The 26,424-nt window shown below is 36.5% G+C and overlaps 1 protein-coding gene across 2 annotated transcripts; it reads right to left on the bottom strand.

Moving 5' to 3' along the window:
• PDCD4 (programmed cell death 4) lies at window positions 1-21,640 on the bottom strand (the record flags this gene model as incomplete). Of its 2 annotated transcripts, none has more annotated exons than XM_080693699.1 (11): window positions 1-61; window positions 3,475-3,614; window positions 4,449-4,559; window positions 5,279-5,386; window positions 9,069-9,183; window positions 10,467-10,564; window positions 12,418-12,639; window positions 15,583-15,696; window positions 18,677-18,771; window positions 20,602-20,904; window positions 21,598-21,640. In XM_080693699.1, the coding sequence occupies 11 exons, from the start codon at window positions 21,638-21,640 to the stop codon at window positions 1-3; spliced, it is 1,410 nt and encodes a 469-aa protein (XP_080549825.1). The 2 variants fall into 2 exon arrangements, with proteins under 2 accessions (XP_080549825.1, XP_080549826.1); XM_080693700.1 differs by having other exon boundaries at window positions 20,602-20,862.
• Between the last annotated feature and the right edge of the window lie 4,784 nt (window positions 21,641-26,424).

Below are 26,424 nucleotides of genomic sequence, written 5' to 3'. Positions count from 1 at the left end.
TCAGTAGCTCTCTGGTTTAAGACGACCTCCATCACCTTCACTTACAAAACGCTTTCTGCCCCTGTAAAGAGAAGAACAAAAATAAGAAAACAAAATTATGTATTCAATGAAAAAAATTTTACAAACTTGGTTATTTTTTGGTTACACATTAAGATTTAAAGAGATTTACTGGATTTATTTTTACAAAGTCAGAATGTCTTCTTTTTCAAAAGACTTCCCCGCCCCCCTACACATCTTAGCATAAAACTTGTGAACAGCCGGGTGTGGTGGCGCACGCTTGTAATCCCTGCACTTGGGAAACAGAGACAGGAGGATCCTGCAGGTTCGAAGCCAGTCTTGCTGGCTAAGAGACCCTGTTTCCAAACAAAAATATAAAATAGGTCTGGGAGTGTAGCCCAGAGGTAGAAGGGTTTCCAGGAACCCTAGTAACACCAAAAAAAAAAAAAAAAGAAGAAGAAGAAAAGAAAAGAAAAGAAAAAAACTTGTGAACAATAAGTTCATTAACTAGACATTTTATAATATTTATTTCTACCACATTATTTTTATCTGAAAACTAAACAATAAGCCAAACAGGAAAAATTACCATGATTGAGAATTATGCATACTGGAACTCTGGAACCTGTCAAAATATCCATGTTTAACAGTTTTATAACTTTTTCTCAGCTAAACTCATAATCTGAATGTGGAAAAACAAATCAGAATTCAGTTAATTCTGGCCTATGTCTCATTTGGGGATTCTTGCCATTTCAAACTCAAGAAGCACTTCCCTATAATGTAACCACACTCTAGCTACATGTAGTTGCAATAGCCCAAGAGTTGGCCAGCAGCCTAAAACAGTAAGTGGAAAAGAGTACACAGAATTAACCCTTCCTGTCTGACTCCAGACCAACAGACACAAGCATGCAAGACCATAAACAAATATGTACTTTACCAAGTAAGCAAAGAGATAGAGGGCAAAAGTCAAGATTTGTCTGGTATATGCTAAAATTTTAGACCTTTCCTCAAATCACCTTCCACAGTAAAGCCAACAGAGATAAATGGATGTTGAAAAAGTTCTAGAAAGCAGTGACAAGATGTTGAACTCTTTCCATACTTATTATGGAAACCAGCTACATTTTCTTGAACATAAAGCTTTAGACTGTATGAGAACAATGTAAGGAATAAAAGTCAACAACAAAAAATCTTGCCCAAGTCAACAGTTCTACTGATGCATACCATTTGGCAAAAAAGCACATTTATAAAAGGTACCATCACAAAGCCAGGTCCACATTTCTAAATATTTCTATCCAAGCCATTAAACTACCTTCCACCATTTTATTTTCCTTTTTTGGGGGGGGTTGGGGGGTTACTAAGGATTGAACCCAGGGTCAGTCTACCTCCAAGCTATATTCTCCAGCCCAGCCTTTTTTTTTAATTTTATTTAAAACAGAGTCAGCCAGGCATGGTGGCGCATGCTTGGGAGGCAGAGACAGGAGGACCACGCAGGTTCAAAGCCAGCTGTGCTGGCTTAAGGGACCCTGTTTCCAAATTTAAAAAAATATAAAAAATAGGTCTGAGAGTGTAGCCTGGAGGTAGAAGGTTTTCCAGGAACCCCAGTACCACCAAATTAATAATAATAATAATAATAATAATAATAATAATAATAATAATAATAAATTAACTAATAAATAAATAAATAAAATAGGGTCTTGCTTAGTTGCCGAGGCTGGCCTCAAATCTTCAATCCTCCTGTCTCAGTCTCCCAAGTACTGGGATTACAAGTATGCACCACCACAATTTTCTAGTGCAAAGGACCTTAACAACAATTTTTCTAAAATTTACTTTTCAATATGCAGTAAGATAAAAATACTCAAAACTTAGAAATTTTTCAGGTAAAAAATTACAAAATCTTAAAATGTATATAAACTAGGCTATTGCTAAATAGTTTAACAACAAAAAATCCTTTAACTCCTTAAGAATGACATCTTAGTAGTACAAATATAATCTCCAAAGAAAAACAAAACACCCCTACACACAGGCATGCACACTCAGGCATGTGCACACACTTTCTAGCCACCCAAATTATCCATGCTATGAAGAAGCAAAGGAAGCCACAAAGAGTATGGAAGAAGCCTCAATCTCTGGAGTCTGAAAGGTCTTAATTTATATGTGGCCTCTAGCATTCCTAGTATTGTCATCTCAGAAAAAGTACCATATGCCTCCACAAGCCTCAGTTTTCTCATCTTACAAATGATAATACCTACTCCAAAGTAACAGTGAAACTACTTAATGTACCAGTATTGGGAATGGCCTAGGAAGATTTGAGAAAGCTATGATTGATTATTAATATACTCCAAAAATTGGGTGAGGGGCAAATCTGTGAAAGGACTTGGTTTCTGCCTAGAAGCAGGCAATTATTCCAATGTAAATTAACCTAGCTAAAGGTAATGAGCAAGTCTATAGGAGAGGGGAACTAGGACTTCCCCATCCTCATTCTAAAGACAGGTTTACATAATAATTGGGTAATCTGGCTAGGATGGGAGGAAGGGGTCGACCTTCATGAAAGGAGACACCTTGGTGGGGAGGAACCTTACAGGGTTTTTACTATGTCAGAATTACATGAACAAGATGGAGGGTGTCGTGTATAAAAAGTCCGGTCCATGTGTTGTATCGTTGGTGAATTCGTTCGAATCGCCCCCCTCCCCCCTGCATTTCTGAATGGCATGGGGCTTTCACTGTCTTCTGTATTGCTATCTTTTTAATAAACTTCTTTAAATCTTCAGCAAGAGTCCAGGCTATTGCATACTTATCCTTAGCTCAGGACAAGAACCCGGACCTTTTTACCTTTTTATCTTTTTCTTTTTTTGTGGTTTTATTGAGAAATTATTACCAGGGGTCTAACAAAGATCCCTGGGGACAGTTTCCCCCAAACGGTAACCCTCACCCCCAAAACCGTAACACTTAAGAGTCTGGTATGACACAGAACTCAACAAAATTAATTTTCTTCAAAAGAACTGGGACTATTCCTGTACAGATTTGTAAAGGGGCAAATAAGCTTCACCCTAGTTTCTCCAAAAAGTCTGAACAGAAAGTTCTCATTCTTCAGTCACTTCAAGGAAGATACTTTTGTTTTACTGACATAGTTGGAATGACAGAAAACACATCCCATCCACTATTGTGTGTGTGCGCGCGTGTGTTTGTTTTACTGAAACCCAGGGGTGTTCTACCTCTGAGCTACACTCCCACATGTGTGTGTCTGAACCTGGAACCCAGGGTGTTCTACCTCTGAGCTCTACTCCCAGCCCTATTTTTATCTGGAAACAGGGTCTCACTGAGTTGCAGAGAGGCTCACCAAGTTGCTGAGGCTGGCCTCGATGAATATGCAATCGGCCTATCTCTACTTACCAAGTATTGGGACTACAAGTGTGTGTCACCACATCCAACTTCATCCACTATTTTATAAAGATAGTAGAAAGTACTATTTAAATAAAATACCTTGAAGGACAAAGATCTCTGAGTTGTTTGGAAATAATTCCAGCCTGAAAACACTCTTCTACAAATCTCTCAAGTACAGAGTATGAATGTGGAACATCCAGGTTGATATCTGGAATTTCATTGTAAATTCTCTCATAACCCTAAAAAAAAAACATATAGACAGCATTGTCAGCCCATGTGAAAAATCTATCAAACAATCCATCACTAATATAATCAATTTATATAGCAAAATGTTTATGTTGTAAAATAGACTATATTTGAACCTGGAAAAGTAAAAAAAAAGTATGTTTGTTACAGATATTTTCTTTATAACTGCTTTCTCAAAAGAGCAGCAGGCAAACATCAAACACTGGACACAGTCCTTCCTCATCTACTTCTTTTAATGTTTACCCTTTTAAAATATACCACACAAATAAGAATTTCAACCACATTTTAACAATGCATAGTTTTAAATAGAGAAAAGTATAATTTGTTAAAAGTTTGTGGGGTTTTTTGTTTGTTTGTTTGTTTGGTGGTACTGGGGGTGGAACCCAGAGTCTTTCTACCTCCGGGCTATACTCCCAGACCTATTTTATATTTTATTTGGAGACAGGGTCTCACTACGTTGCTGAGAGCCTCACTAAGTAGCTTAGGCTGGCTTTGATCCTCCTGTCTCGGCCTCCCAAGCGCGGGGATTACAAGCGTGCGCCACCACGCCCGGCAAAAGTTTGTGTTTTTAGCATATCTTAGAAACTGAATCCTTCAGGTAACCTGAACATAAAAGCACATTTTCTAAAAGGCAAAAAAAATAAAACTATTGAAGTACTAAATTTAAAGAAATGGTTGCGTGAGTTTCAAACCTCAAACATTATTACCTTTAAAAGTGTATGCATACTATTAAACACACCTAAAAGAAACTTTCACTGATAATCCACAATTCAATATATATTTAAGATAGAAGAGTAGAAAATTGTTCAAAAAAATGTTACACTTACTCTTTTCATTTGGTCTAGAGTAATGGTAGAAGACTTCCAAAGGGATTTTAATAAATCCAAAATCATCTTGAATGCACTTTCTCCAGTTGACTCTAAAACCATTACAACAGCCTAAAAGTTGGATGAAAGAATGAATATGTTTTTGGTCACCATTTCATATATGTATCAGATCTCTTCTCTAATATGTAATGACTATATGATTTTATAATGATTATAAAAATTTAAGAGCCACTTTATTTAAAATAAGGAGTGTGAGCCGGGCATGGTGGCATACGCTTTTAATCCCAGCATTTGGGAGGCTAAGACCAGAGGATCGCGGTTCGCAAACAGCCTGCTACTTAGTGAGGCCCTCCGCAACTCAGTGAGACTCTGTTCCAAAACAAAGAATAAAGAATAAAAAAATGTGCAGGGGGTGTAGCTCATAGGCCAAATGCCCCTGGGTTCCATCCCCAGACCCACAAAAAAATAAAATAAACCTGTGCGTGGTGGCGCACGCTTGTAATCCCAGCACTTGGGAGGCAAAGACAGGAGGATCACGCGGGTTCAAAGCCAGCTGTGTTGGCTTTAAAGAAACCCTGTTTCCAAATAAAAAGTATAAAATAAGGTCTGGGCATGTAGCCCGGAGGTAGACTGGCTTCCAGGAACCCCAGTACCACCAAAATAATAAATAAAATTAAATTAAAATTAAATAAGGAGTGTGTAATAAAAATAAGAATATAGATCACATTAAGAACTAAAAAAGAGAAAAAGGATGTTTTAAACATTTAGTCATTATTATTACAAAAATGGGCACTTAAAAAATTCTCTTTGGCAATACAAAGTAATCTTACTTCATATACAAGCTCATGGTGAAAATGAGGTACTTCCAGTTCCTTAAGGCAATGTTCAGCTTCAGATATGTCTCCAGAGAGTAAATACTCTTTCAGCAGCATATCAATCTATTAAGATTTAAAAGTTAAAATGTGTCAGAGTTCACAATTTTTAAAAATTGTGCTTGCCTTGAAGGATTTACTTACTCTCATCTCAATATATTAATAATTAAATGGCAAGCCATAACAGCTATCTAAGAACATACAGATTTATGTACTTACTTTTGTAATAAAAAATGTATTTCCAGTTGGGTGTGGTGACACATGCTTATAATCTCAGTACTTGGGAGGCAGAGATAGGAGGATCATAGGTTCACAGTCAGCCTCAGTAATTTAATGAGACTCTGTTTCAGAGAGAGAGAGAGAGAGAGAGAGAGAGAGAGAGAGAGAGAGAGAGAGAGAGAGAGAGAGTGTGTGTGTGTGTGTGTGTGTGTGTGTGTGTATGTATGTATGTATGGTACTGGGGATGGAACCCAGGGGCATTCTGCCTCTGACCTACACTCCCAGCCCTATTCATTTATTTTTTGTGGTACTGGGGATAAAACCCAGGGGCCTTCTACCTCCAGGCTACACCCTGACCCCATTTTATTCTTTATTTGGAAAAAGGTTCTCACTAAGTTGCTGAGAGTCTAAGGTGCTAAGGCTGGCTTCAAACCTGTGATCCTGCTGTCTCAACTGCCAAAGTACTGAGATTACAAGTGTCATCACCATGCCCAACTATTTTTTATTTTGAAATAGGATCTAAGTTATTGCACACTGGCCTCAAACTTATGATCTTCTCTCAGATTCCCAAGTAATGGGATTATAGATGTGCACTGCTGACCCCTTCCAAATTTCCAACTTTTAAATGTTTCATAATTATGAAGCAAATACAATGTTTTCGTATATCTGAATAATCACTGAAATCTACAAATATGTTTATAGTGTATATAACCTGAGCTATGACCAGACTCCATGGTTTCCTATTGAAAACAAAGGGTTTTTTAAATACCACTAGAGGGCACTAACCGAAAGTCTCAATAAGAATGTTTAAAGTGGAACAAAATAAGTAATCCATTTCTATCTGAATGATCTTAATACAGTGGGAACCAAAAAATGAGACATGATGGGGTTAGCTACGCTAAACAGGGTAAAGTTTTCCATTTCGTTTCTCTTTGTCAACAGTGAGGATTTGAAATCCATTATTTGAAAATGTTCATCAATAATTCAACTTCCATTTGTAGCTTAAAGGACAGTCTTTTTTTTTTTCTTTTTTTTTTTTTTTCCTTGTGGTACTGGGGATGGAATCCAAAGGCACTCTACCACTAAACTATATCACTAGCTAATTTTGAGACACTGTCTCACCAAGTTGTCCAGGCTTGGCTAAACTTAGGCTCCTCCTACCTCAGCCTCCTGAGTAGCTGGGATTATAGCCATGCACCACAGTGCCCAGTTAAGAGATGTATTATATTTCCTGTACAATAATATGAACAGTTCTAGGAAAAAGTGGGAATTTTTTAAAACAAAAGCTTCAACTATGAATGCTCTTATGCAGAAACTGCCTATTAAATCACCTTTGTATCTAGTGGACACTCAATGAATGCCAGCTGGTTGAATAAAATAATATTATTTAAGTATCTGAATACTACTCTGAATTTCTACAGTAACTGGTAAAATAAAGGCTGATCACTAGAATATATCATGATGAATAATTCCTACTATTATTATTTTGGGTGAGGGGATAATTAAAGATTGAACCCAGGGGCATTCTACCTCTAAGTTATACCCTCAGCCCTATTTTATTTATTTTGAAACAGGTTCTCATTAAATGGCAGAAGGCCTTACTAAGTTGCTGAAGCCTGCCTCAAATGTGGGATCCTCCTATCTCAGCCTCCCAAGAACTAGGACTTCACCACACCCAGCTCTATCATGTTTTTAGAAAGTAAATACTTAAAGCATAGCATCTGAAAAAGTACTTTCATTTCATAATTACTTAATAATATATTTATATTTTTTACTGTTTTAACATTTGTTACATAACATAAAAAGCAAAATGTTCCCCATCAGATTCCAAGCACTTTTGAGAATAAATTACAAAAAACAAACATTTGTAAGTCTTTGTCCTATCTTTTCATGTAAATGAATACATAATGAAATGGGAACCAAAAAATGAGAATGATAGGGTATACTAAACAGGGTGAAGTTCTGTAATGGCAAGTAATGTCAATCTCAAACTCATAATGATAGTTTTATTTCCATTTTTATCTTGTACATTTTTTTATTGAGAGATAACATATACCATAAAACAGTTTGGCAGTTTCTTGAAATGTTTACTTTGCAGGGTATCACCAACTTAACACTATTAAGTCATAATCCATAAACACAGAATACTTTTCTGCTTTAGCTTCTTTCACCAATGTTTTATAGTTTTCAGTATATAAGACTTGCATTTCTTCTGTTAAATTTTCTTTTTATTATTTTATTCTTATAACTATTTGTAAATGCAACTGTAAATTTTATTTTGGGTCATTAATTGCTATTGTACAGATAAATAAATTTTATATTAATTTTTCATCCTGCAACCTTGCTGAATTATTTGCTTGGTTTTGGTTGGGGGTTCATTTTGTGGATTTGTTCAGATTTTCTTCCTATAGATCATGTCATCTGGGAACAGAGCTAGTTTTACTTGTTGCTTTCCCTGGATTCTCTCTTTTTAATTAATTAATTTATTTATTTATTTATTTATTTATTTTGCCTAATTGCCCTGACATCTTGCCATTTTTATACCTTTTCTAAGAATTCCTTTTTTTAAACATATTGCAATTCTGACTCAGCTATTATTCAAAACATATAAAAGTGGCTAATTTTGTATTCCTTAACATTTAAACTAGATATATCTAATCAAATCAATTTAATTTGTATTTCTATACTGTGGTCAGAAAATGATGTTTCTTCCACCCTTATTTTTTTGGTTACACTTGCAAGCTAAATTTGATATTTGGGAGTTATGCTATGATTTTTATACATACATATAAAATATTTCATACATATTTTATAGGTATATATACAAATATTAAATATCAAAATTATAGTCTAATGAAAAGATTATACTAAGCAGGAATAGTGCTGCATGTCTATAATCCCAGAACCTGGGAGGCTGAGACCGGAAGATCATGGGTTTAACAACAGCCTCAGCAACTTAAGAGTTATCACCTATCAAGACCCTATTTTAAAACTGACAAACAAAAGAAAAAAAGTTGAAGACTAGCTCAGAGGTACAATGCCTCTGGGTTCAATCCCCAGTACCATAAAAAAGAAGAAAAAAACAGACTATGTTCTTTCAAAGAATGCGTACAGGTAGTGAACTTTCTCACAAAAATTAAGATTTGAATGTCCAGTTTCAAACTGCTCATATAAGAACATTTATTGAATAACTACAAAATAGTATTTTTTAAATTTTAAATGCTGTATAAAAAGATTTCAGGCATTCCTTAGAAATTCAGTCAGTCTTTTTATAATTATTCATGAAGCCTCTTTACCTTAACAGTATGATTTTTAAGTAACAGAAAAAAAGAATTATACAACTTTGTATAATTAAGAGTAAAAAAAAACCAGATAAAGCCAATTTAAAAAGATTATTTAATTTTCCATTTTCAGCTAGGACTGAATTGAATTTTTGCCAACAAAAATACCAGCTAGTAGACAGGTTTTTTCTTTCTTTCACAGGAATACATAAAAATTAAGCTAAAAACAATATCCAGTAGATACATACCTCTTTAACAAGGTGAATGACAGACTGCTGCCCACCTCCGGAGCCCCATACACTGTCTTTACGCTTTCTACCTTTAGACATACTCAGGAGCACAGTAGCCTTATCCAGAGCAGCTCTACAAAAGCAGAAATGAAAAATTTAACATTGATATTTGGACATTCCTGAGATTTACAAAGTTATGGATAAAGATGAAAAATCCTATGTGCACTGACACTTCATATAACAAAACAATACAAAATTAAAAACCCCTTTTAAAACCCTATTCTTAAGCCGGGCATCGTGGCACACGCTTGTAATACCAGCATTCGGGAGGTTGAGACTGGAGGATTGCAGTTCACGGACAGCCTCAGCTACTTAGTGAGGCCCTCTGCAACTCAGTGAGACCCAGTTTCAAAATAAAGAATAAAAAACAGGACAAGCGGTGTAGCTAAGAAGTCGAATACTCCTGGATTCCATCCCCACACCTGCCAAAAAAAAAAAAAAATCCTATTCTTCAAAATAAAAAGTAGGAAGAAAACATGTTGATTCTCATATTAATATTCTCATGCTCTACTTCTTCCATTTCTCACTCAAGAAAAATAAAAATATATTACAAAATAGCCAATCTACATTGACAAGGAAAATTCCACATGTAACTTTACCTAGCACTTCCCCATCTATAACATGAAGCAACCCTAGGAAATTAAGTTAATGTCTAAAACTAGAAGAAACTAAGACGTGGCTAGTCCAAATCTAAGTCTCCAGGAAGTTAAGAAAAATCTTAGCATAACTCCCAAATATCAAATTTAGCTTTAGCTTGCTAGTATAACCAAGAAACAAGGGTGGGAAAAACATCATTTTCTGACCACAGTAGAGAAATACAAAATATTATAATGAGGCTCCTTTGTTAATGTTATCCATCTTATTAGAATATTAAATGCAAAATGTTAGAACCTGAAGGGACCTTAAAGTACATTCTACATCTAATACTTTCAACCCAGAACTAGTCCATTTTATTACTACCTTCTTCCTGTTATATAATGCCAAACACTTTCCATTTTAATTTTTTTTCTTTTTTTTGTTGCAGGTCTGGGAATGGAACTCAGGGGCATTCGACCTCCGAGTTATACCCTCTGCCCAATTTTTTATTCTTTATTTTGAAACAGGGTCTCACTGAATTGCAGAGGCCCTCACTATGTAGCTGAGGCTGTCTGCGAACCACAACCCTCCAGTCTCAGCCTCCTGAATGCTGGGATTACAAGCGTGCGCCACCATGCCCAGCTAAACTTTCCATTTTAAATGTAGAAAATATAGATAACTGAGACACATATCCATAGTATCTAATTAGTACAATGTCATTTCAATATGATTCTGTAGAATTAAGTTTGAAATTCTAAATAGGAAAATTAATTTACTTACCTAGCCTGTACACAATCGACAGTTCCTTTGTAACTATCAATATAGGTATTACATAAAATTCCATCTCCAACAGCTCTAGCAATAAACTGGCCCACCAACTATAATAAGAAAGAGAGAAAGCTCTATTTAAAAAATAAACTCTAAGTCTTCTAAATACATAAATGATGAAGACTAATTGAACCACATAGTCAATTACTAAAAAAGCAAGTTGGAATATTCAAAAATACCCATTTAGCACCTGTTGGGTATCCATATCTTGACCATCAACTTAAGTTCCATCAGAGTACATCTGTTTTGCTCACTACTGAATCCCCAATAAATTGTGCAATGTCTGATACTTAATATATGATCAAAAATATTTGTTAAATGAATGACTCTAAGTTGAGAAAAACCTTTCCTAAAAAAGTAACTCCAGACTAGGTCTTCTTCAAAAATCTACTTAAAGAACTTCATGGAGAAAAGTTGTATAGAAATATTTGAAATTTGTTCATATAATTATTAACAAAAACTGAAAATAATTCAATTTCTTACAGTAAAAGTGTGGTTAATTATAACAGACATAAAATGTAGCCATAGGAAAAACATTTCCTGCATTTTATGATATGAGAAATATCAAGCTTACAAAATAGCATATATGTTATGATTCAATAAAACAAACGTGTAAGGATATAGTCATTGATATATGATATTGACATGTCACTGATATGATACTGACATATAACAATAAAAGAGAATAGAAAATTTAACATCAAAATGTTAAGCAGTGGTTATTTTTGCTAGCCTTTCTTCCTTTTTGGTTTTTATTTGCTACTCTACCAGCTCTTGTATTTTGAAACAGGATTTTGCTAAGGATCAAACACTGGCCTCAAACCTGTGATCCTCTAATCTTAGCCTCTGAAGTACTGTGTGTGTGTGTGTGTGTGTGTGTGTGTGTGTGTGTGTGTGTATGTGTACATGAGCACACACTTTCTGGGGGTTGAACCCAAAGGCATTTTACCTCTGCTATACCCCCAACTCCTTTGTTTTGTGGTGCTAGGGATTGAACCCACAGGCATTCTACCTCTGACCTATACCATCAACCCTATTTTACATTTTATTTTTCAATAGGGTCTCACTAAGCTGCAGAGGGCCTTACTAAGTTGCTGAGGTTGGTTGTGAACCTATGATCCTATTTCAGCCTCCCCAGTCCTGGGATTACAGGTGTGTGCCACCATGTCTGGTTTCCTTTTGTATTTTTTATTTTGAAATTGAGCTTGGAATCCTCCTGTTTCATTCTCCCAACTACTAGGATTACAGGCATGCATCACCACACCAGGCCCTGGCTTTAATTTTTGAAAAACTCTGCAATTAATATGAACTCATGTTGTTAAAGTGTGTATTGGTATGAAGGGGGGAAAAGAGCTTACTTTTAAACCACAGCTCAGTCCCTTCCACAGACTGCTATCCGTGACAGAAAGGACAATAGAAACAGCATTTAGGAATGACCTACCTATACTCTATTTCTAAATTAAAATTTGAAACTTTGATTAAAAATGTTGACAACAGCAGCAATCACATGTTCAATCTTACCAAAGAGAAGAGCATTATAGCTACTTTTATATTAAACAATCAAACAAATTACAACCTACATTTTTTTAAATCCTAGCTAATAAAAGAGTACATATAAAATATATAAACAGCACAATAAATATATCAAACATACACATGTGTGTTTCCTAAAAACTACAGGGAATAGGGATAAAATAAATAAAATTAAATTTATTTTTATAAAGACTGTATAATAAAATAGCTACTAGAAAAAAAATGATAAAAATGTTAGAGGGCTATTTTTGTATAGTTGGAAATGTGACCCACTTCCCTTTCATCTACTAAAACTTACTAGGAGCATTATTATTTCTACAGTTATAAATATAGAGGGAGAAGAGAATGAACAAAAGAAAATAATACAAACCTGTGGTGCTCTAGGAGTATCCAATGCTAACTCAGGTAGATCTTTCAATAACTTATCAAATGATTTTTCCACATCATTTGTGCTCATGACTGTGCCACAAAGGTCAGAAAGCAGCTTTGACGTCATCTCTCTATGACTAGCCTTCCCTTCCAATGCTAAGGACACTGCCAACACTGGGACTCCACTTTTCATTTCACCAAGATTTAAATCTCTCAGCATTTCCTAGTCAAAAAATAATATTTTCTTTTAAAAAAATGTGAATTACACTGAAAAGAGTTCATTAAACTATGTAATATTACTAAGTTTGTGTTTCTAACTAACCCTCTCTTTAACAAACTATATTAAGAATACTTTTTTTTTTTTTTATTATTGGAGATGGAACCCAGGGACATTCTACCTCTGAGTTATACTCCCAGCACTATGTTTTATTCTTTATTTTGAAACAGGGTCTCACTGAGTTGCAAAAGGTCTCACTAAGTAGTAGCTGAGGCTGTCTTTGAACCGCAATCCTCCTGTCTCAGCCTCCCAAATGCTGGGATTACAAGTGTTCACCACCACGCCCTAGTCTGGAGAAATTCATTTTACATAGTCATAAGATGTTTATATATTCTTCAAAGCTTTCTCTTGAAACAAAAATGTATACTTTCAAAGTTAAGTATAAAATAAAATCTTAAACTACTGCTATTAAGTGGGATTGTTTTATTTTTTTACTTTATTTTATTTTATTTTTGGTACTGGGGTTCCTGGAAGCCCTTCTACCTCCGGGCTACACCCCCAGACCTATTTTTTTATATTTTTTATATGGAAACAGGGTCTCTTAAGCCAGCGAGGCTATCTCCGAACCAGCGCGATCCTCCTGTCTCCGCCTCCCAAGAGCGGAGATTACAAGCGTGTGCCACCATGCCTGGCAGTGTGGGATTGTTTTAAATACTGTAATAAAGTCAAATGTTCCTTTTAAGAATATCTAATTAATGACTACTTATATCAGGCATTATAATAGCCATTTTAAATTATCTCACATATGCTCAAAATAACCCTTTGAGTACTAAATTATTATATCCAGTATAGTCAAAGCACAGAAAAATTAAGAAGGGTATTCAAGAGTGGCCAAACTGGCCGGGCGTGGTGGCGCATGCTTGTAATCCCTGCGCTTGGGAGGCAGAGACAGGAGGATCGCGCAGGTTCGAAGCCAGCTGCACCTTAGGAGACCCTGTTTCCACATAAAAATGTAAAAATAGGTCTGGGAGTGTAGCCCGGAGGTAGAAGGGCTTCCAGGAACCCCAGTACCACCAAAAAAAAAAAAAAAAAAAAAAAGTGGCCAAACTGAAAATAAAATATAGGCAGTAAGTATGACCCTACATGCTAAGTTCTGTTACTTATCAGTGCTTTTCTCTTTACTAAAAGTGTTTTTCAGTTTTTAAATCATGATACACAACTAGGAGAGTAACAACTATGTTCACCACTACCTAACTAGTATCCTGGTTAGTAATCTACTCCTACACCATTTTCTCTTCCTTGACTGCACTTTTAATAACTAACCCATTGCTATCCTGGAAAACTTTCTTCAACCATCTGACTGACATCTTCTATTGCTCTCCATCTTATGTTTCTACAACACTCTGCTTATAGCACTACTCATTTATTCACAGTATATAACTGGCACAGGTAGATAATCAGATTTCAACAGCCCTTGCCTTCACAGGATTTAAACTCTTCTTCCATTTATTTGTCATTTGACTGAGCTTCAAAAGGGGAGGAATTATCTATCACAAATTCCTCATGGTATGCACTAAACAAATGTTTTATATTGAAATTCTACAAATTTAAAGATACTGAACTTTGCTGCAGCAGACAAATCAAGAAAGTCCAGTCTGAATATTAAGAATCTAAATTATAAATATTTTCTAAAGAGTTGACAAATGACATAATTGTCATTTGCAAGAAAATAGAATGAGAAGATATTATACAAAGTGAGATCAGCTAGTCTCAAAAGTCAAAAGTTGTATGCTTTCTCTCATATGAGGAAGCTAGAGAGTGAACAGGAAATGAAAAGGACTTCAGATAAGTGAGAAACCAGTAGAAGAGTGGAAGCATTGGGGAAGGAGGTGGGGAGGAGTAAAAAGAGGCTCAATAAAGCGAACAGTTCAAATAATGCTACGTGTCCACATATGAAGGTATCACTAACAATCCCACTAACAAGCATGACAGTGCGGGGAAGGTATCTCACTATGGCGGGAAATACACCAAGTGCTTGTGCTATGTTTAAATCACTTTGAACCCTGCTATGAAGTATAATTATAATGCATCAATAAAAGTATATGTATATACACACACACACACACACACACACACACACACACACACACACACACATATATTGTGGTACTGGGGTTCCTGGAAGCCCTTCTACCTCCGAGCTACACTCCCAGACCTATTTTAAACTTTTTATTTGGAAACAGGGTCTCCCAAGCCAGCACGGCTGGCTTCAAACCAGCGCGATCCTCCTGTCTCCGCCTCCCAAGCGCGGGGATTACAAGCGGGCACCACCACGCCCGGCTATAAAAGTATTTTTTTAAGTTTCAATTGTATTTCACCCAGTAATCCCAATGAAATCAATTTTATTCTACTTCTAGATTTACTTTGTAAACTCTTGATAAACACATGAGATATTCCCATACATATTATGCTTCAAAATCACTTAAATTTATTATTAGTTTCTCCATATATTTCTTCAAATCTTTCTATCAGTGGCTCTTTGTGTTTTGGATAAATTACACAAGTAAACTTTAACCTAATCCAGAACATTGAAATAAATGTCAAATAATTGAAGCTAAGGCATTCTTAACACTAAAGCCCATCAAGAGAGTCCATAAATGCCCTGAAATTGCTAAATTTACATTTCATTAATTATAAAAATAGGTTATATATTTATAAAAATTATACAGTGTGTAGTGCCATTTTTCATTAAGGAAAATGCACTTAAGTCTCATAAGATCCCAAGTATACAAGAACAACTCATTTAATACAGAGATTTTATTCTATTTCTTAGAAATTCATTTCTGCAAAAGAAAATGTTACTTAGTAATGCAAGATCACTCTAGATACGTTCTGCTTAAAATCATGTCTTTTCTCCTATACTAAATATATCTGCAACTTTAAACCTACCGCAACTTCATTAGTATCTCCATGCTCAAAGTACTCCTGTATGATTGGTGTTAACGTCTTCTCAAACGCCCTTTCATCCAAAGGCAACACTACGGTTTCATAAACACAGTTCTCCTGTGAATAGAAGAGAGAAAAAAGTTGTATGCTAAAGAACAAAATATCCAGATAAACTGAAATTTTATGTTTCAGCTGGTTAGTAATCTCTACTTAAGGCAAGATAAAAGCATGTTACCTGCTTTGATCACTTATATAAAAACAGAATACTTATGTCATGCTTTCTTATAAAATCTAAATTCAAAAGCCAATATATAGCCAGGTGTGGGGGCACACGCTTGTAATTCCAGTTCTTGGGAGGCTGAGACGGGAGGATCACGGGTTCAAAGCCAATCTCTGCTACTTAATGAAAACATCTGCAACTTAGTAAAACCCCATTTCAAAATAAAGAATAAAAAAATAAGCCGTGCATGGTGGCGCAGACTCGTAATCCCAGCTGAGACCAGAGGATAGGGGTTCGCAGCCAGCCTCAGCTACTCAGTGAGGCCCCCTCCACAACTCAGTGAGACCCTGTTTCAAAATAATGAATAAGAAATTGGGCAGGGGATGTAGCTCAGAGGTCAAATGCCTCTGGGTTCCATTCCCAGACCAAAAAAAAAAAAGAAAGAAAAAGAAAGAAAGAATAAAAAAATAGGGGCTGGGGTGTAGCTCAGAGGTAAATGGTCCAATGGTCCTGGGTTCAATCCTCAGTACCACACACACACAAAAAAGTCCATATAGAGATTATAACCACTAACCATACCAAGTACATAATTTTTCCTAATCCTCAAATCTTGTGTTAATTTTTTATATTCCTCTCAAAATAAATATTATATATATTTTTTTTTCTTTTTTGGTAGTACTGGGGGTGGAACCCAAGGGCTTTTCTACCTCTGGGCTATACTCACAGATCTATTTTATACTTTATTTGGAAACAGGGTCTCACTAAGTTGCTGAGAGCTTAAGTAGCTGAGACTGGCTTTGAACCTGTGTGATCCTCCTGTCTCAGCCTCCCAAGGCCTGGGATTACAAGCATGCACCACCACGCCAGGCTCCAAATCAATTTTTGTGTGTGTGTGTGTGATACTGGGGGTAGAACCCAGGGGCTTTTCTACCTCCAGGCAATACTCCCAGACCTATTTTATACTTTATTTAGAAACAGGATCTCACTAAGTTGCTGAGAGTCTCACTTAAGTAGCTGAGGCTGGCTTTGAACCTGTGCAATATTCCTGTCTCAGCCTCCCAAGTACTGGGATTAAAAGCATGTTCCACCATGCCTGGCTGAAAATCAATATTTTAATGACCAAAAACCTTTAAGATGGCTTCCTATCATACGTAGTATTTTCATTAAAACTTTATTTTTAAAAATATGTAGTACCTCATAACACCTACTAATATTATGTGTCAATTTTACAAAACAGAAACAAAAGCCTTCATGATTAATATTATCATAACAGAAGTAGAAAAACAATAAATATTGCAGTGACTGAAAAGTTCTAAGAAAAAGCACTCCACTATTCAACTGAAATTTCAAAAAGATGATTAATGTCCATCATCAAATCATCTCTCTCTCCCCTAAAAAAAAAATTTTGAAATTGGCGCACGGTTGTAATCCCCGCACTTGGGAGGCGGAGACAGGAGGATCGCACTGGTGCAAAGCCAGCCTCGCTGGCTTAAGAGAACCTGTTTCCAAATAAAAAATATAAAATAGGTCTGGGAGTGTAGCCCAGAGGTAGAAGGGTTTTAAGGAACCCCAGTACCACCAAAAAAATAAATAAAAAAAATTTGAAACATGTGACTGGCTTCAAAATCTAATATACACTTGAGAAACTAATAAACAGTAGATTCTACAGTAGATTCTAAGTATTCGAATCTTATTGGTTTTAAATATGTATTTCAGGTCCCCTTAGAAATATTTCAATGTCCAACTATTAAATAAGTAAATGCAAATAATACACAACAAAAGCAACCTAACACATACCCTGATGCAACAAATCTTAGGCAGCAAAGACCGTATTTAATAAAGAAATCATAATACTTGTTATTTGCTTCAAAGTAATACAGAACACATCGTGGGGAGAGGGGACAATGCAAGAGAGTAAATAAAGAAATAAGACTGCTTATGAGTAAAAGTTATTGATGTTGATGAAGCTGAGAGATGAATACAAGCAGGTTCATTATACTCGACCTTCAAAATGTTTCCACCGTTAAAGATATGTAAAAAAATTCACTAAAAAATTCATTAAAATTTTATATTCTCAGCATTATCCCAAGAAATTTAATTCACATGTCGCCAAAATAAAATTTATCATACAATTACCATCCTACCCAGTAACATAAAAAAGAAACCTAATACCTAAAACTCTTTTATAATAATAAAAATATTATTATTTTAGAACTATACTGAAATTTTATTTTTTCTGGTCTGGGGATGGAACCCAGGGGCATTCAACCTCCGAGCTACACCCCCTGCCCTATTTTTTTATTCTTTATTTTGAAACCGGGTCTCACTGAGTTGCAGAGGGCCTCACTAAGTAGCTGAGGCTGTGAAATAATTTTTGAAAAAAGTAAATTTAATATCCTAATTGAATTTGTAAAGACCTTTCTTCTTTTTTGGGAGGGGGGGTCTAGGGATGAAACCAAGGGGTATTCGACCTCTGAGATACACCCCCTGCCCTGTTCTTTTTATTCTTTATTTTGAAACAGGGTCTCACTAAGCTCACTAAGTTACAGAGTGCCTCACTAAGTAGCTGAGGCTGTCCACGAACCGTGATCCTCTGCTCTCAGCCTCCCAAATTCTGGGATTACAAGCGTGTGCCACCATGCCCAGCTACCTTCCTTCTTTTGACTCCAGAAACCCCAAGTGAAAAATTACTTATACATTACTACCAGTTAACTGAGCTTCCTAATCTAAAATGAGCATAACAGAGTAAAAGTACCAAATATATTTTATTTATACACATGTGATTTGATAGTTTAAAGTATATATATAAGTAAATGACAAAGATAAAGTAAAAAATTGATAAACACTTTAAATATTAATAAAGTAAATCACTGATACCTGGTCATCATCGTAGTTAGGATCCTTCACATCCACCTCCTCCACGTCATACACCTGCCCAGGCGTACCCCAGACACCTTTGCCTCCTGCGCCACCTGCAAAGAATAGAATTGAAAAAGTTCATAGTTCACAAATGTTAACAGAAATCCAAACCTAATGAGCAAACGTTAAATAGCAGTTAAAAAGAGTACTTTAATTTCTTTGCTAGTTTTTCTTCTACTTCAGAATTATACTTGTCACTTCTTCAATAATAACTAGATTGCATATGTTTCCAAAAACATCAAATTGAAATAGCTTATGTAGTTACATTAGTAACTAACAAAGCAAATGCTTTAAAATAGAGGCAAAAATGAAAAAAATCTGAAAAATAGTCATATGGGGGATTTTGAAGAAAGTGATACTGCGGTTGAGTTCTAATTTTTGACATTTCTTGGCATCAAAACAAACTTTCTGAGCCAGTGAAATATGGCACAGAAAGCATCAGAAAGACTACTAAACTATTACCATCATCAAATATTTAAACTCAAACACTCTAGATATAAAAGCACACATTACATTTTTCAATTAGCAATGTTACAAATAAAAAATTGCTATTTAGGCATTAATATGATTGATAACTATTCTTATACATATTAACTTATATGTATATATTTAACATTTCCAACTTTCCAAATTGCTTTTCTAAACTAACTTATTAAAATGTTCTTATAAGGCCCAATATGCCCAATAAATTACAATGCTTAAAGAACCCTTATAATATCACCAATACTTCTTTTTTGGATGTTTTTATTTGTACTTAGAGTATGATCCTTGCCATCAGAGCAAACTAGAATCTGATAACTAGGTTCATTTTGATTCAAACAATGACTGTAGAACTATTCGATTAAAAAGCATCTTTTTATTTATTGCAGTAATGGGGTCTGAACCACAGGGTGCTAACACTGAGCTATATCTCTGGCCCCTTTTTTAATTCTGAGACACAGTTCACTAAAGTGCTCAGTTGGCCTCCAACTCTCAATTCTCCTCCTTCAGCCTCCTGAATTGCTGGAATTACAGGTGTGTGCCACCACACCCAGCAAAATTATCAATTTCTAAGTAATCACAATAAATGCAGATAAAATCTCAGTTTATCTCAATATTTTATTAATTTATAGCTTTCTCTCTCTTCCCTTCATGAAGAACTGGGCTTTTCTATAGTTGTCTTTTTGCCTTGGCATTCTAGTTTGACTAACAGAGGTCGCTGAAATCCAATTCCATTTCATTATTTTTTCATTCCAAGCATTTTAATCATCACCAGAAAATTACATATATTATATTGTTATAAGTAAAAGTTAGAAGTTCTGCTGAAGAAAACTATGTCTACTCAAATAAAAAAATTAACCTAAATAAAAAGTAGGTCAGGTGTAGTAGTGTACACACCTGTACTCCCAATACTTTGAAAGGCTACGATAGAAGGATAACAGGTTTGAGGCTGGTCTCTGCAACTTAGCAAAACCTCAGCAATGAGGCCCTGTTTCATAATAAAAAAAAATAAGCACTGCAGTATAGCTCAGATGTACCCACCAACCCCCCCCCAAAAAAGCAGGATGATCAAGTTATTACTATGTGAAAACGTGCCAGGCGTGGTGGTCCATGCCTTTAATCTCTGTACTTGGGAGGCTGAAATGGGAGGATCACTAGTAGTGAGATTCTCATCAACCCAGCAAGACCCTGTTTCCAAATAAGAAATTAAATTGGGCTAAGAGTATAGCTCAAAGGAAGAATTCCTCGGGGTTCAATCCCCAGTACCACAAAAAAATGAAAAAGAAAACATGTACAAACCTTACCACTTTTATATGTCTCTCATTCCTACAACAAGAAAGTCACAGTACAGGAACTAGACAAGTTTTTTTCCATTCCTTTCTTTGCACATGGTATATACCAACCTTTTTTTGGTAGTCCCCTCCCTTTCCCAGATCTGGACCGCCTATCCAGCAGCCTTCCCTTTGGACTGGTTGGCACAGTGACTCCACTTCTGAGGGCCTCGCTTCCATTATCACTGACTGAATCTCCTCTGCCAGAGTCCCGGGATGAGTTTTTACGTAGTCGTCTTTTTGCTTTGGCATTAATTCTAGCTTCATTAATGGAGGATGCTGAAATCCAATTTCCATTTATTTCATTCTTTATTTCATCAGTCCCAGCATTTTCTTCATCACCAGAAAAGAGAGAGTCACTTAAATTATCAGGATCTTAAAGAAAAGAAATGAAGGGAAAAAAAAAACTAAGTACTTTAAGTTCTACCAGGTATGGTCCTAAATTCAATAAGGATAAAATCACCATTTCTGTAAGTTACTAAGAGTCACAAATTGGCAATTCATATGGTTCTATCTAATGAATAACAACATGCAATAAATATAAAAAATTGACATTTTTCACCTTCATCTCAATTCAGATTAACCACATTTCAACATGTGGCTAGTGGTAACTTTCTCTGAAAGTTATACAATAAATACATTTTAGACTGTCTTAGGCTGCTCAACATTTGGTCATCTATCCCACAAAACCACAAAATGTATGGTATTAAAAATGTGCTACTTAAGTACCATGGAAAATACCACAGGTGACTTACTACAGAACTAGGAGAAATATCAAAGATGCCAGTTAGTTTATAATACAGAAATCACAAATGATATGTGAAAATATAAGGAGATTTACTATTCTCCTCCATTCTGTACTACTTATAAACAATGGTAGATAAGAATGTATGACATTATGAAAGGATAGGCAGAAAAATAGAAGAATCACAAACTATCTTAAAAATAATTTGATATGTTTTCATAGAGCATGAATAAGATGGTGTTTTATATCTTACTACCATGTTCCCATAAAATATGGAATGGCCTGACACTTGCTCATAAGACAAGGTTCAAGATACTACTCACCTGTAGAGTTTACATTCAGTATCTGCTCATTTTCCACATCCATTGTTTAATTTCACTTGCACTGATTAAACAAATTACCAAATGGAAGTCTTCCTTTAGTATCTATTTTTTAAAAGAAAAAAGTTTCAATCTTATATAATTAAGGAAAATTCAATTTACTTAAGCACACTAAAAAAACACACAATTCCATTTTAAAAATTCACTTCACTTTCATATATAATTTAACACTTGATTCCAATTTTCTTGACAAATTTATCTCAGTTTAAAAAAAAAAAAGGATGAGCACACTTATAATCCCAGTACTTAGGAGGCTGAGACAGAAGGATCACAGGTTCAGAGCCTGCCTCAGCTACTTAGTGAGGCCCTTTGCAACACAATGAAACCCTGTTTCAAAATAAAGAATAAAAAAACAGAGCTGGGGGGTGTAACTCAGAGGTAGAATGTCCCTGGGGTTCAATTCCAAGAAAAAAAAAGTTACCAGATTTCAGCATGTGCCAACATATTCTTTTAATCTGGATTTAAGAGTATTATTTGCAAGCCAGATATGGTGGTGCACACTTGTATAATACCAGTACTTGGGAGGCTGAGTCTAGCCTCAGCAACCTAGCAATACTGTTTCAAAATAAAAAGACTGAGGGTATAGCTTGGAAGTAGAATACCCCAGGTTTTATCCCCAGTACCAAAATTGCTAAAAATGAATTATTTGTTATATATATAGATTTATTTCAAGTTAAAGGAATATGACTCTCCCCAAATTTCTTAATATCAAGCCTCAAGCACTGATATGTATGTATGTAGTATGTGTGTGTATACATACATATGTCTATAAATTCTGGATGGTTCTCTACTAATGATTTATGAGAATAAAGTTTTGGTCAATCAATATATACATTATTGTGTTATTTTTCACACTACGGTCTACACAAAGGCAGATATACATGACATTTTAATTACCTAGGCCTTAATAATTACTGCTTTAAGATTCTGAGATTGGGAAAAATTTTTAAGACAGCTTTTTTAATAATGAGCATATTTTTATAATCTGAAAATACTATTCTTTTACAAATCTAACTTATTTTAGAAAAGAATATGTACAATGGTATAAACATCTCAGTATCCTCAATTCAAAACTGCTTAAAATTATTAATACTGAAAGGTTTTGATAAAATCAGTCCGCTCTTATTTACACAACTGAGTGATACATATCTAACAGTATTCAAAAAAACTATCAAATAGTCTTCTTGGAAATATGTTTTAAAATATATTACACTGGGCATGGTGGCGCATGCTTGTAATCCCCGCGCTTGGGAGGCAGAGACAGGAGGATCACGCAGGTTTGAAGCCAGCCGCACGTGCTGGCTTGGAAGACCCTGTTTCCAAATAAAAATGTAAAAATGGGTCTGGGAGTGTAGCCCGGAGGTAGAAGGGCTTCCAGGAACCTCAGTAACACCAAATATATGTGTGTGTGTGTGTGTGTGTGTGTGTGTGTGTGTGTGTGTGTGTCTATGTGTGTATATGTATATATGTGTTTGTATGTATGTGTGTATATGTATACATATATATAATTACTAGAAAGCATAATCAAGGAAGATTTCAGAAACACTCTGGAAATATTTTTCAAATGGCTCAGAGTATGTTTTTATCTGTTTAAGTTACTAAGGTCTGATAAAAGTCCTTCAGGTCACAATCATTTCACTAACAGGGCAAGCACCTTTTAAAGATATACAATGCAAAAATTAGTGAAAATGCCTCATAAATTACAGAAAAGCTATTTTTATATAGCATAACCTATTATTAGATGTCATTTTAGTATAAAATGAAGTATTAGACTTCCTGAGACTCAAAGGTGAAACTGACATTTAAATTCCTAATATAAACTATTTAATATCTTATAAATTTATAGCTCTTCTCTTGTGAAACAAATGCAAATACATATGTTAAAGTTGCAAGCTTCTCAATTTAGCACATCTTTAAACTACTAAAATGCTATCATATTATTTCAAAAGATAATGGTAAAGGAAATCTGTTCAAAATAAACTGACATTTGTGGTTCTATATATTCACTTTTCAATATAATTCCAACCAACCCTGGATACATGGAAAAAAATCAATCTTAAAATATTGAGAGATTCACATAGATATATGAACAAAAATGTTTTCAAACCCAAACATTTAATATCCTTCAGGCTGAAAATGCCACATTCTATGTCATTTCAGTGCAGGAATTACATTATAGGAAAGGGATAAGGTGTCATATGATATATATTTGAGTTTTTTAGAACCAGAGTTACATTTAAGTCTTTTCATTCTTGATGCAAATATAATCTTTGACAGTATTTTCTGCAGAACCTAAGGAAATAACTATAACTGATGCTATAACTATATAACTATAACAAAAGCCTTTATAGTTCAACAAGAACTTGACATGTATTACTTCATGGCCCTCACAGGATAATCCTAAGTATTTCACTTTGCACACTGTAAGTGATGTGTCTGAGGAGAGGCAGCAGCTCAGTGGAAGAACACAGACTAGAATCCAGAACTTTTAAGTCCAGTGCAAGAATTTGTAAGAATATTCTTTTTTAGAGCTTATAGAGGGAAGCTCATCACAACATATTTCTACTGTTACACCAAATTTTTAAATACTTCATTCTAAACAATAAAAACTTTAAGCTATTATACAGAAGAGATTGAGTTGGGCCAAGATAATGAGGTGACTATTGTCTATAACTTACTAAATTTATTTAATCATAACAAAACAGTCCAGTATCACTTTTTTGTCTATTGTTATTGTGAATTGAACCCAGGGGCATTCTATCTCGGGCTACACCCTCAGTCCTTTTCATTCTGAAACAGGGTCTTGTTGAGTTGCTGAGGCTGGCCTCTAACCTGCCATCATCCTGTCTCAGCCTCCCCAGTACTGGGATCACAGGCAGGAACCACCACTCTTTTCAGAGTTCTGTATCTTTAGAGAATGGTAACCTGATGAAGAAATCAAGAATTCAGTCATATTTGATAACAAAGCTGTTTAAAGGGAAAATATATGTTCCACATTTTCACTCTCTTCAATGTAATAGGCTTTTTATCAATTTATTTAGAGGTTAAGATACTTACCAACTTAAGAAAATGTAAAACAAAAGAATCTAAACTCCAGTTCTTTCACATTCATCTGTATCAATTAATTTTCAATGAGAAAACAAAACTATACATATAAGTTAGAACAAAATTAAGGCTGAAATTAACATTGTTCCTTTTTCCCAGTGTATTTCCTGAAATATAACTCATAAATTCCGGCTACATTTTTGGAAGTCAAATTTAGGGCATATGTTAACTAGAAAATGACCTGTATTCATTCCTGGGCTACAATCACACTAATTAGCAACTTTTTTTTTTTTTTTTTTTTTTTGGTGGTACTGGGGGTAGAACCCAGAGGCTTTCTACTTCCGGGCTATACTCCCAGAGCCATTTTATATTTATTTGGAAACAAGGTCTCACTAAATTGCTGAGAGCCTCACTAAGTAGCTGAGGCTGGCTTTGAACCTGAGCGATCCTCCTGTCTCAGCCTCCCAAGCGCGGGGATTACAAGCGTGCGCCACCATGCCCGGCTAATTAGCAACTTTAAATCAGCTAAAAACACTCTCCCATCATAGTACAAGTGATCAACACAGAAATTACCCAAGTGGCATTTATTTTTGCAGTCCTCACAATTACTTTTCTCTTCACATCACTACTACAGAAAAACCAATCAAATTACAATTTAAAGACACCTACTGTGATGCTAAGGTATTCAATTAACCTATGATGAAGGAACATTCAGGGTATAAATGCTAATAATTAAACTTAGAACACATCTGTTGTGGCCTTTTCCAAAAGCATATTGTACCTTCCCCAAAAGTCTTACATTAACAAAAGCCAAAATTCTGAAAATTTAACAGTAAAAAAAAAAAAAAAATACTAAAGACGGGTAGGACTCCCCCCCCCACCCACACACACACATCTAGCTGCATCTTTACTCATCTGCACAGTTCTCACAAGGGCCTGGGGGGATGGGCGATAGTGACGTCTGTACAGTTTTGAAGCGCGCGCGCGCGCACACACACACACACACACACACACACACACACACACACACACACACACACCCTCCATGTTCGTTAGAGCACCTAATTGACGGATGCAGGGGAGACAGCAGACGTCTCACATAAAGGGGCCTCCGTCCCCCGTCTTTTTCTGGGGGGAGGCTACACAGTCTTTGCAGGGGCGCCCAGCGGGAGGAGGGCCGCGGCGCGGGGGCCGGGCACGTGTCCGCCTCCGCCCAGCCCCCGGCCCGGGAGGTGCGGCCGGGACCCCCAGCGAGGGCTCCCCGGGGGGCGGGGGGCGCAGACGCTCCCGCAGATTTCGCGCTGGCCGGACCCACAACCTCCGACCTCCGCCCCCGAGCCCAGGCTCGGCGGCGGGCAGGGGAGCGGCCCCGAGGGCCCGGCCGGGCCGGCTCGAGTCGGGTCGGGGTCGGGTCGGGGCCGGGGCCGGGGCCGGGGTCGGGATGAGGGGGGCCCGCGCCGCCGCGGCCCGGGGCGCTCCATGCCGGGGCGTTGGGCGGCGGGCGCGGCCTGCGGTTCCCGGGGCGGCGGACCCGGGCCCGGCCCAGCCGCGGCCTCCACGCCCCCTCCCCCTCCCAACGTGCGCCTCCGCGGACCCTGGGGCCTGGGGCGGGGGCTCGGCGCGTCTCCCCGAGCGTGCGAGCCGCGCCCACCGTACTGACCCCTCGGGCCGCCGCCGCCGCTCGCCCAGGTCCCCGTCCGCCGGCCCCGACCCCGCTCCTCAGCT

This window comes from Muscardinus avellanarius, assembly GCF_963383645.1.
Source record: "Muscardinus avellanarius genome assembly, chromosome: 4".
Taxonomy (NCBI): Eukaryota; Metazoa; Chordata; class Mammalia; order Rodentia; family Gliridae; genus Muscardinus; species Muscardinus avellanarius.
The sequence above is the reverse complement of the archived record's forward strand: the minus strand, read 5'-3'. Positions and strand labels throughout refer to the sequence as shown.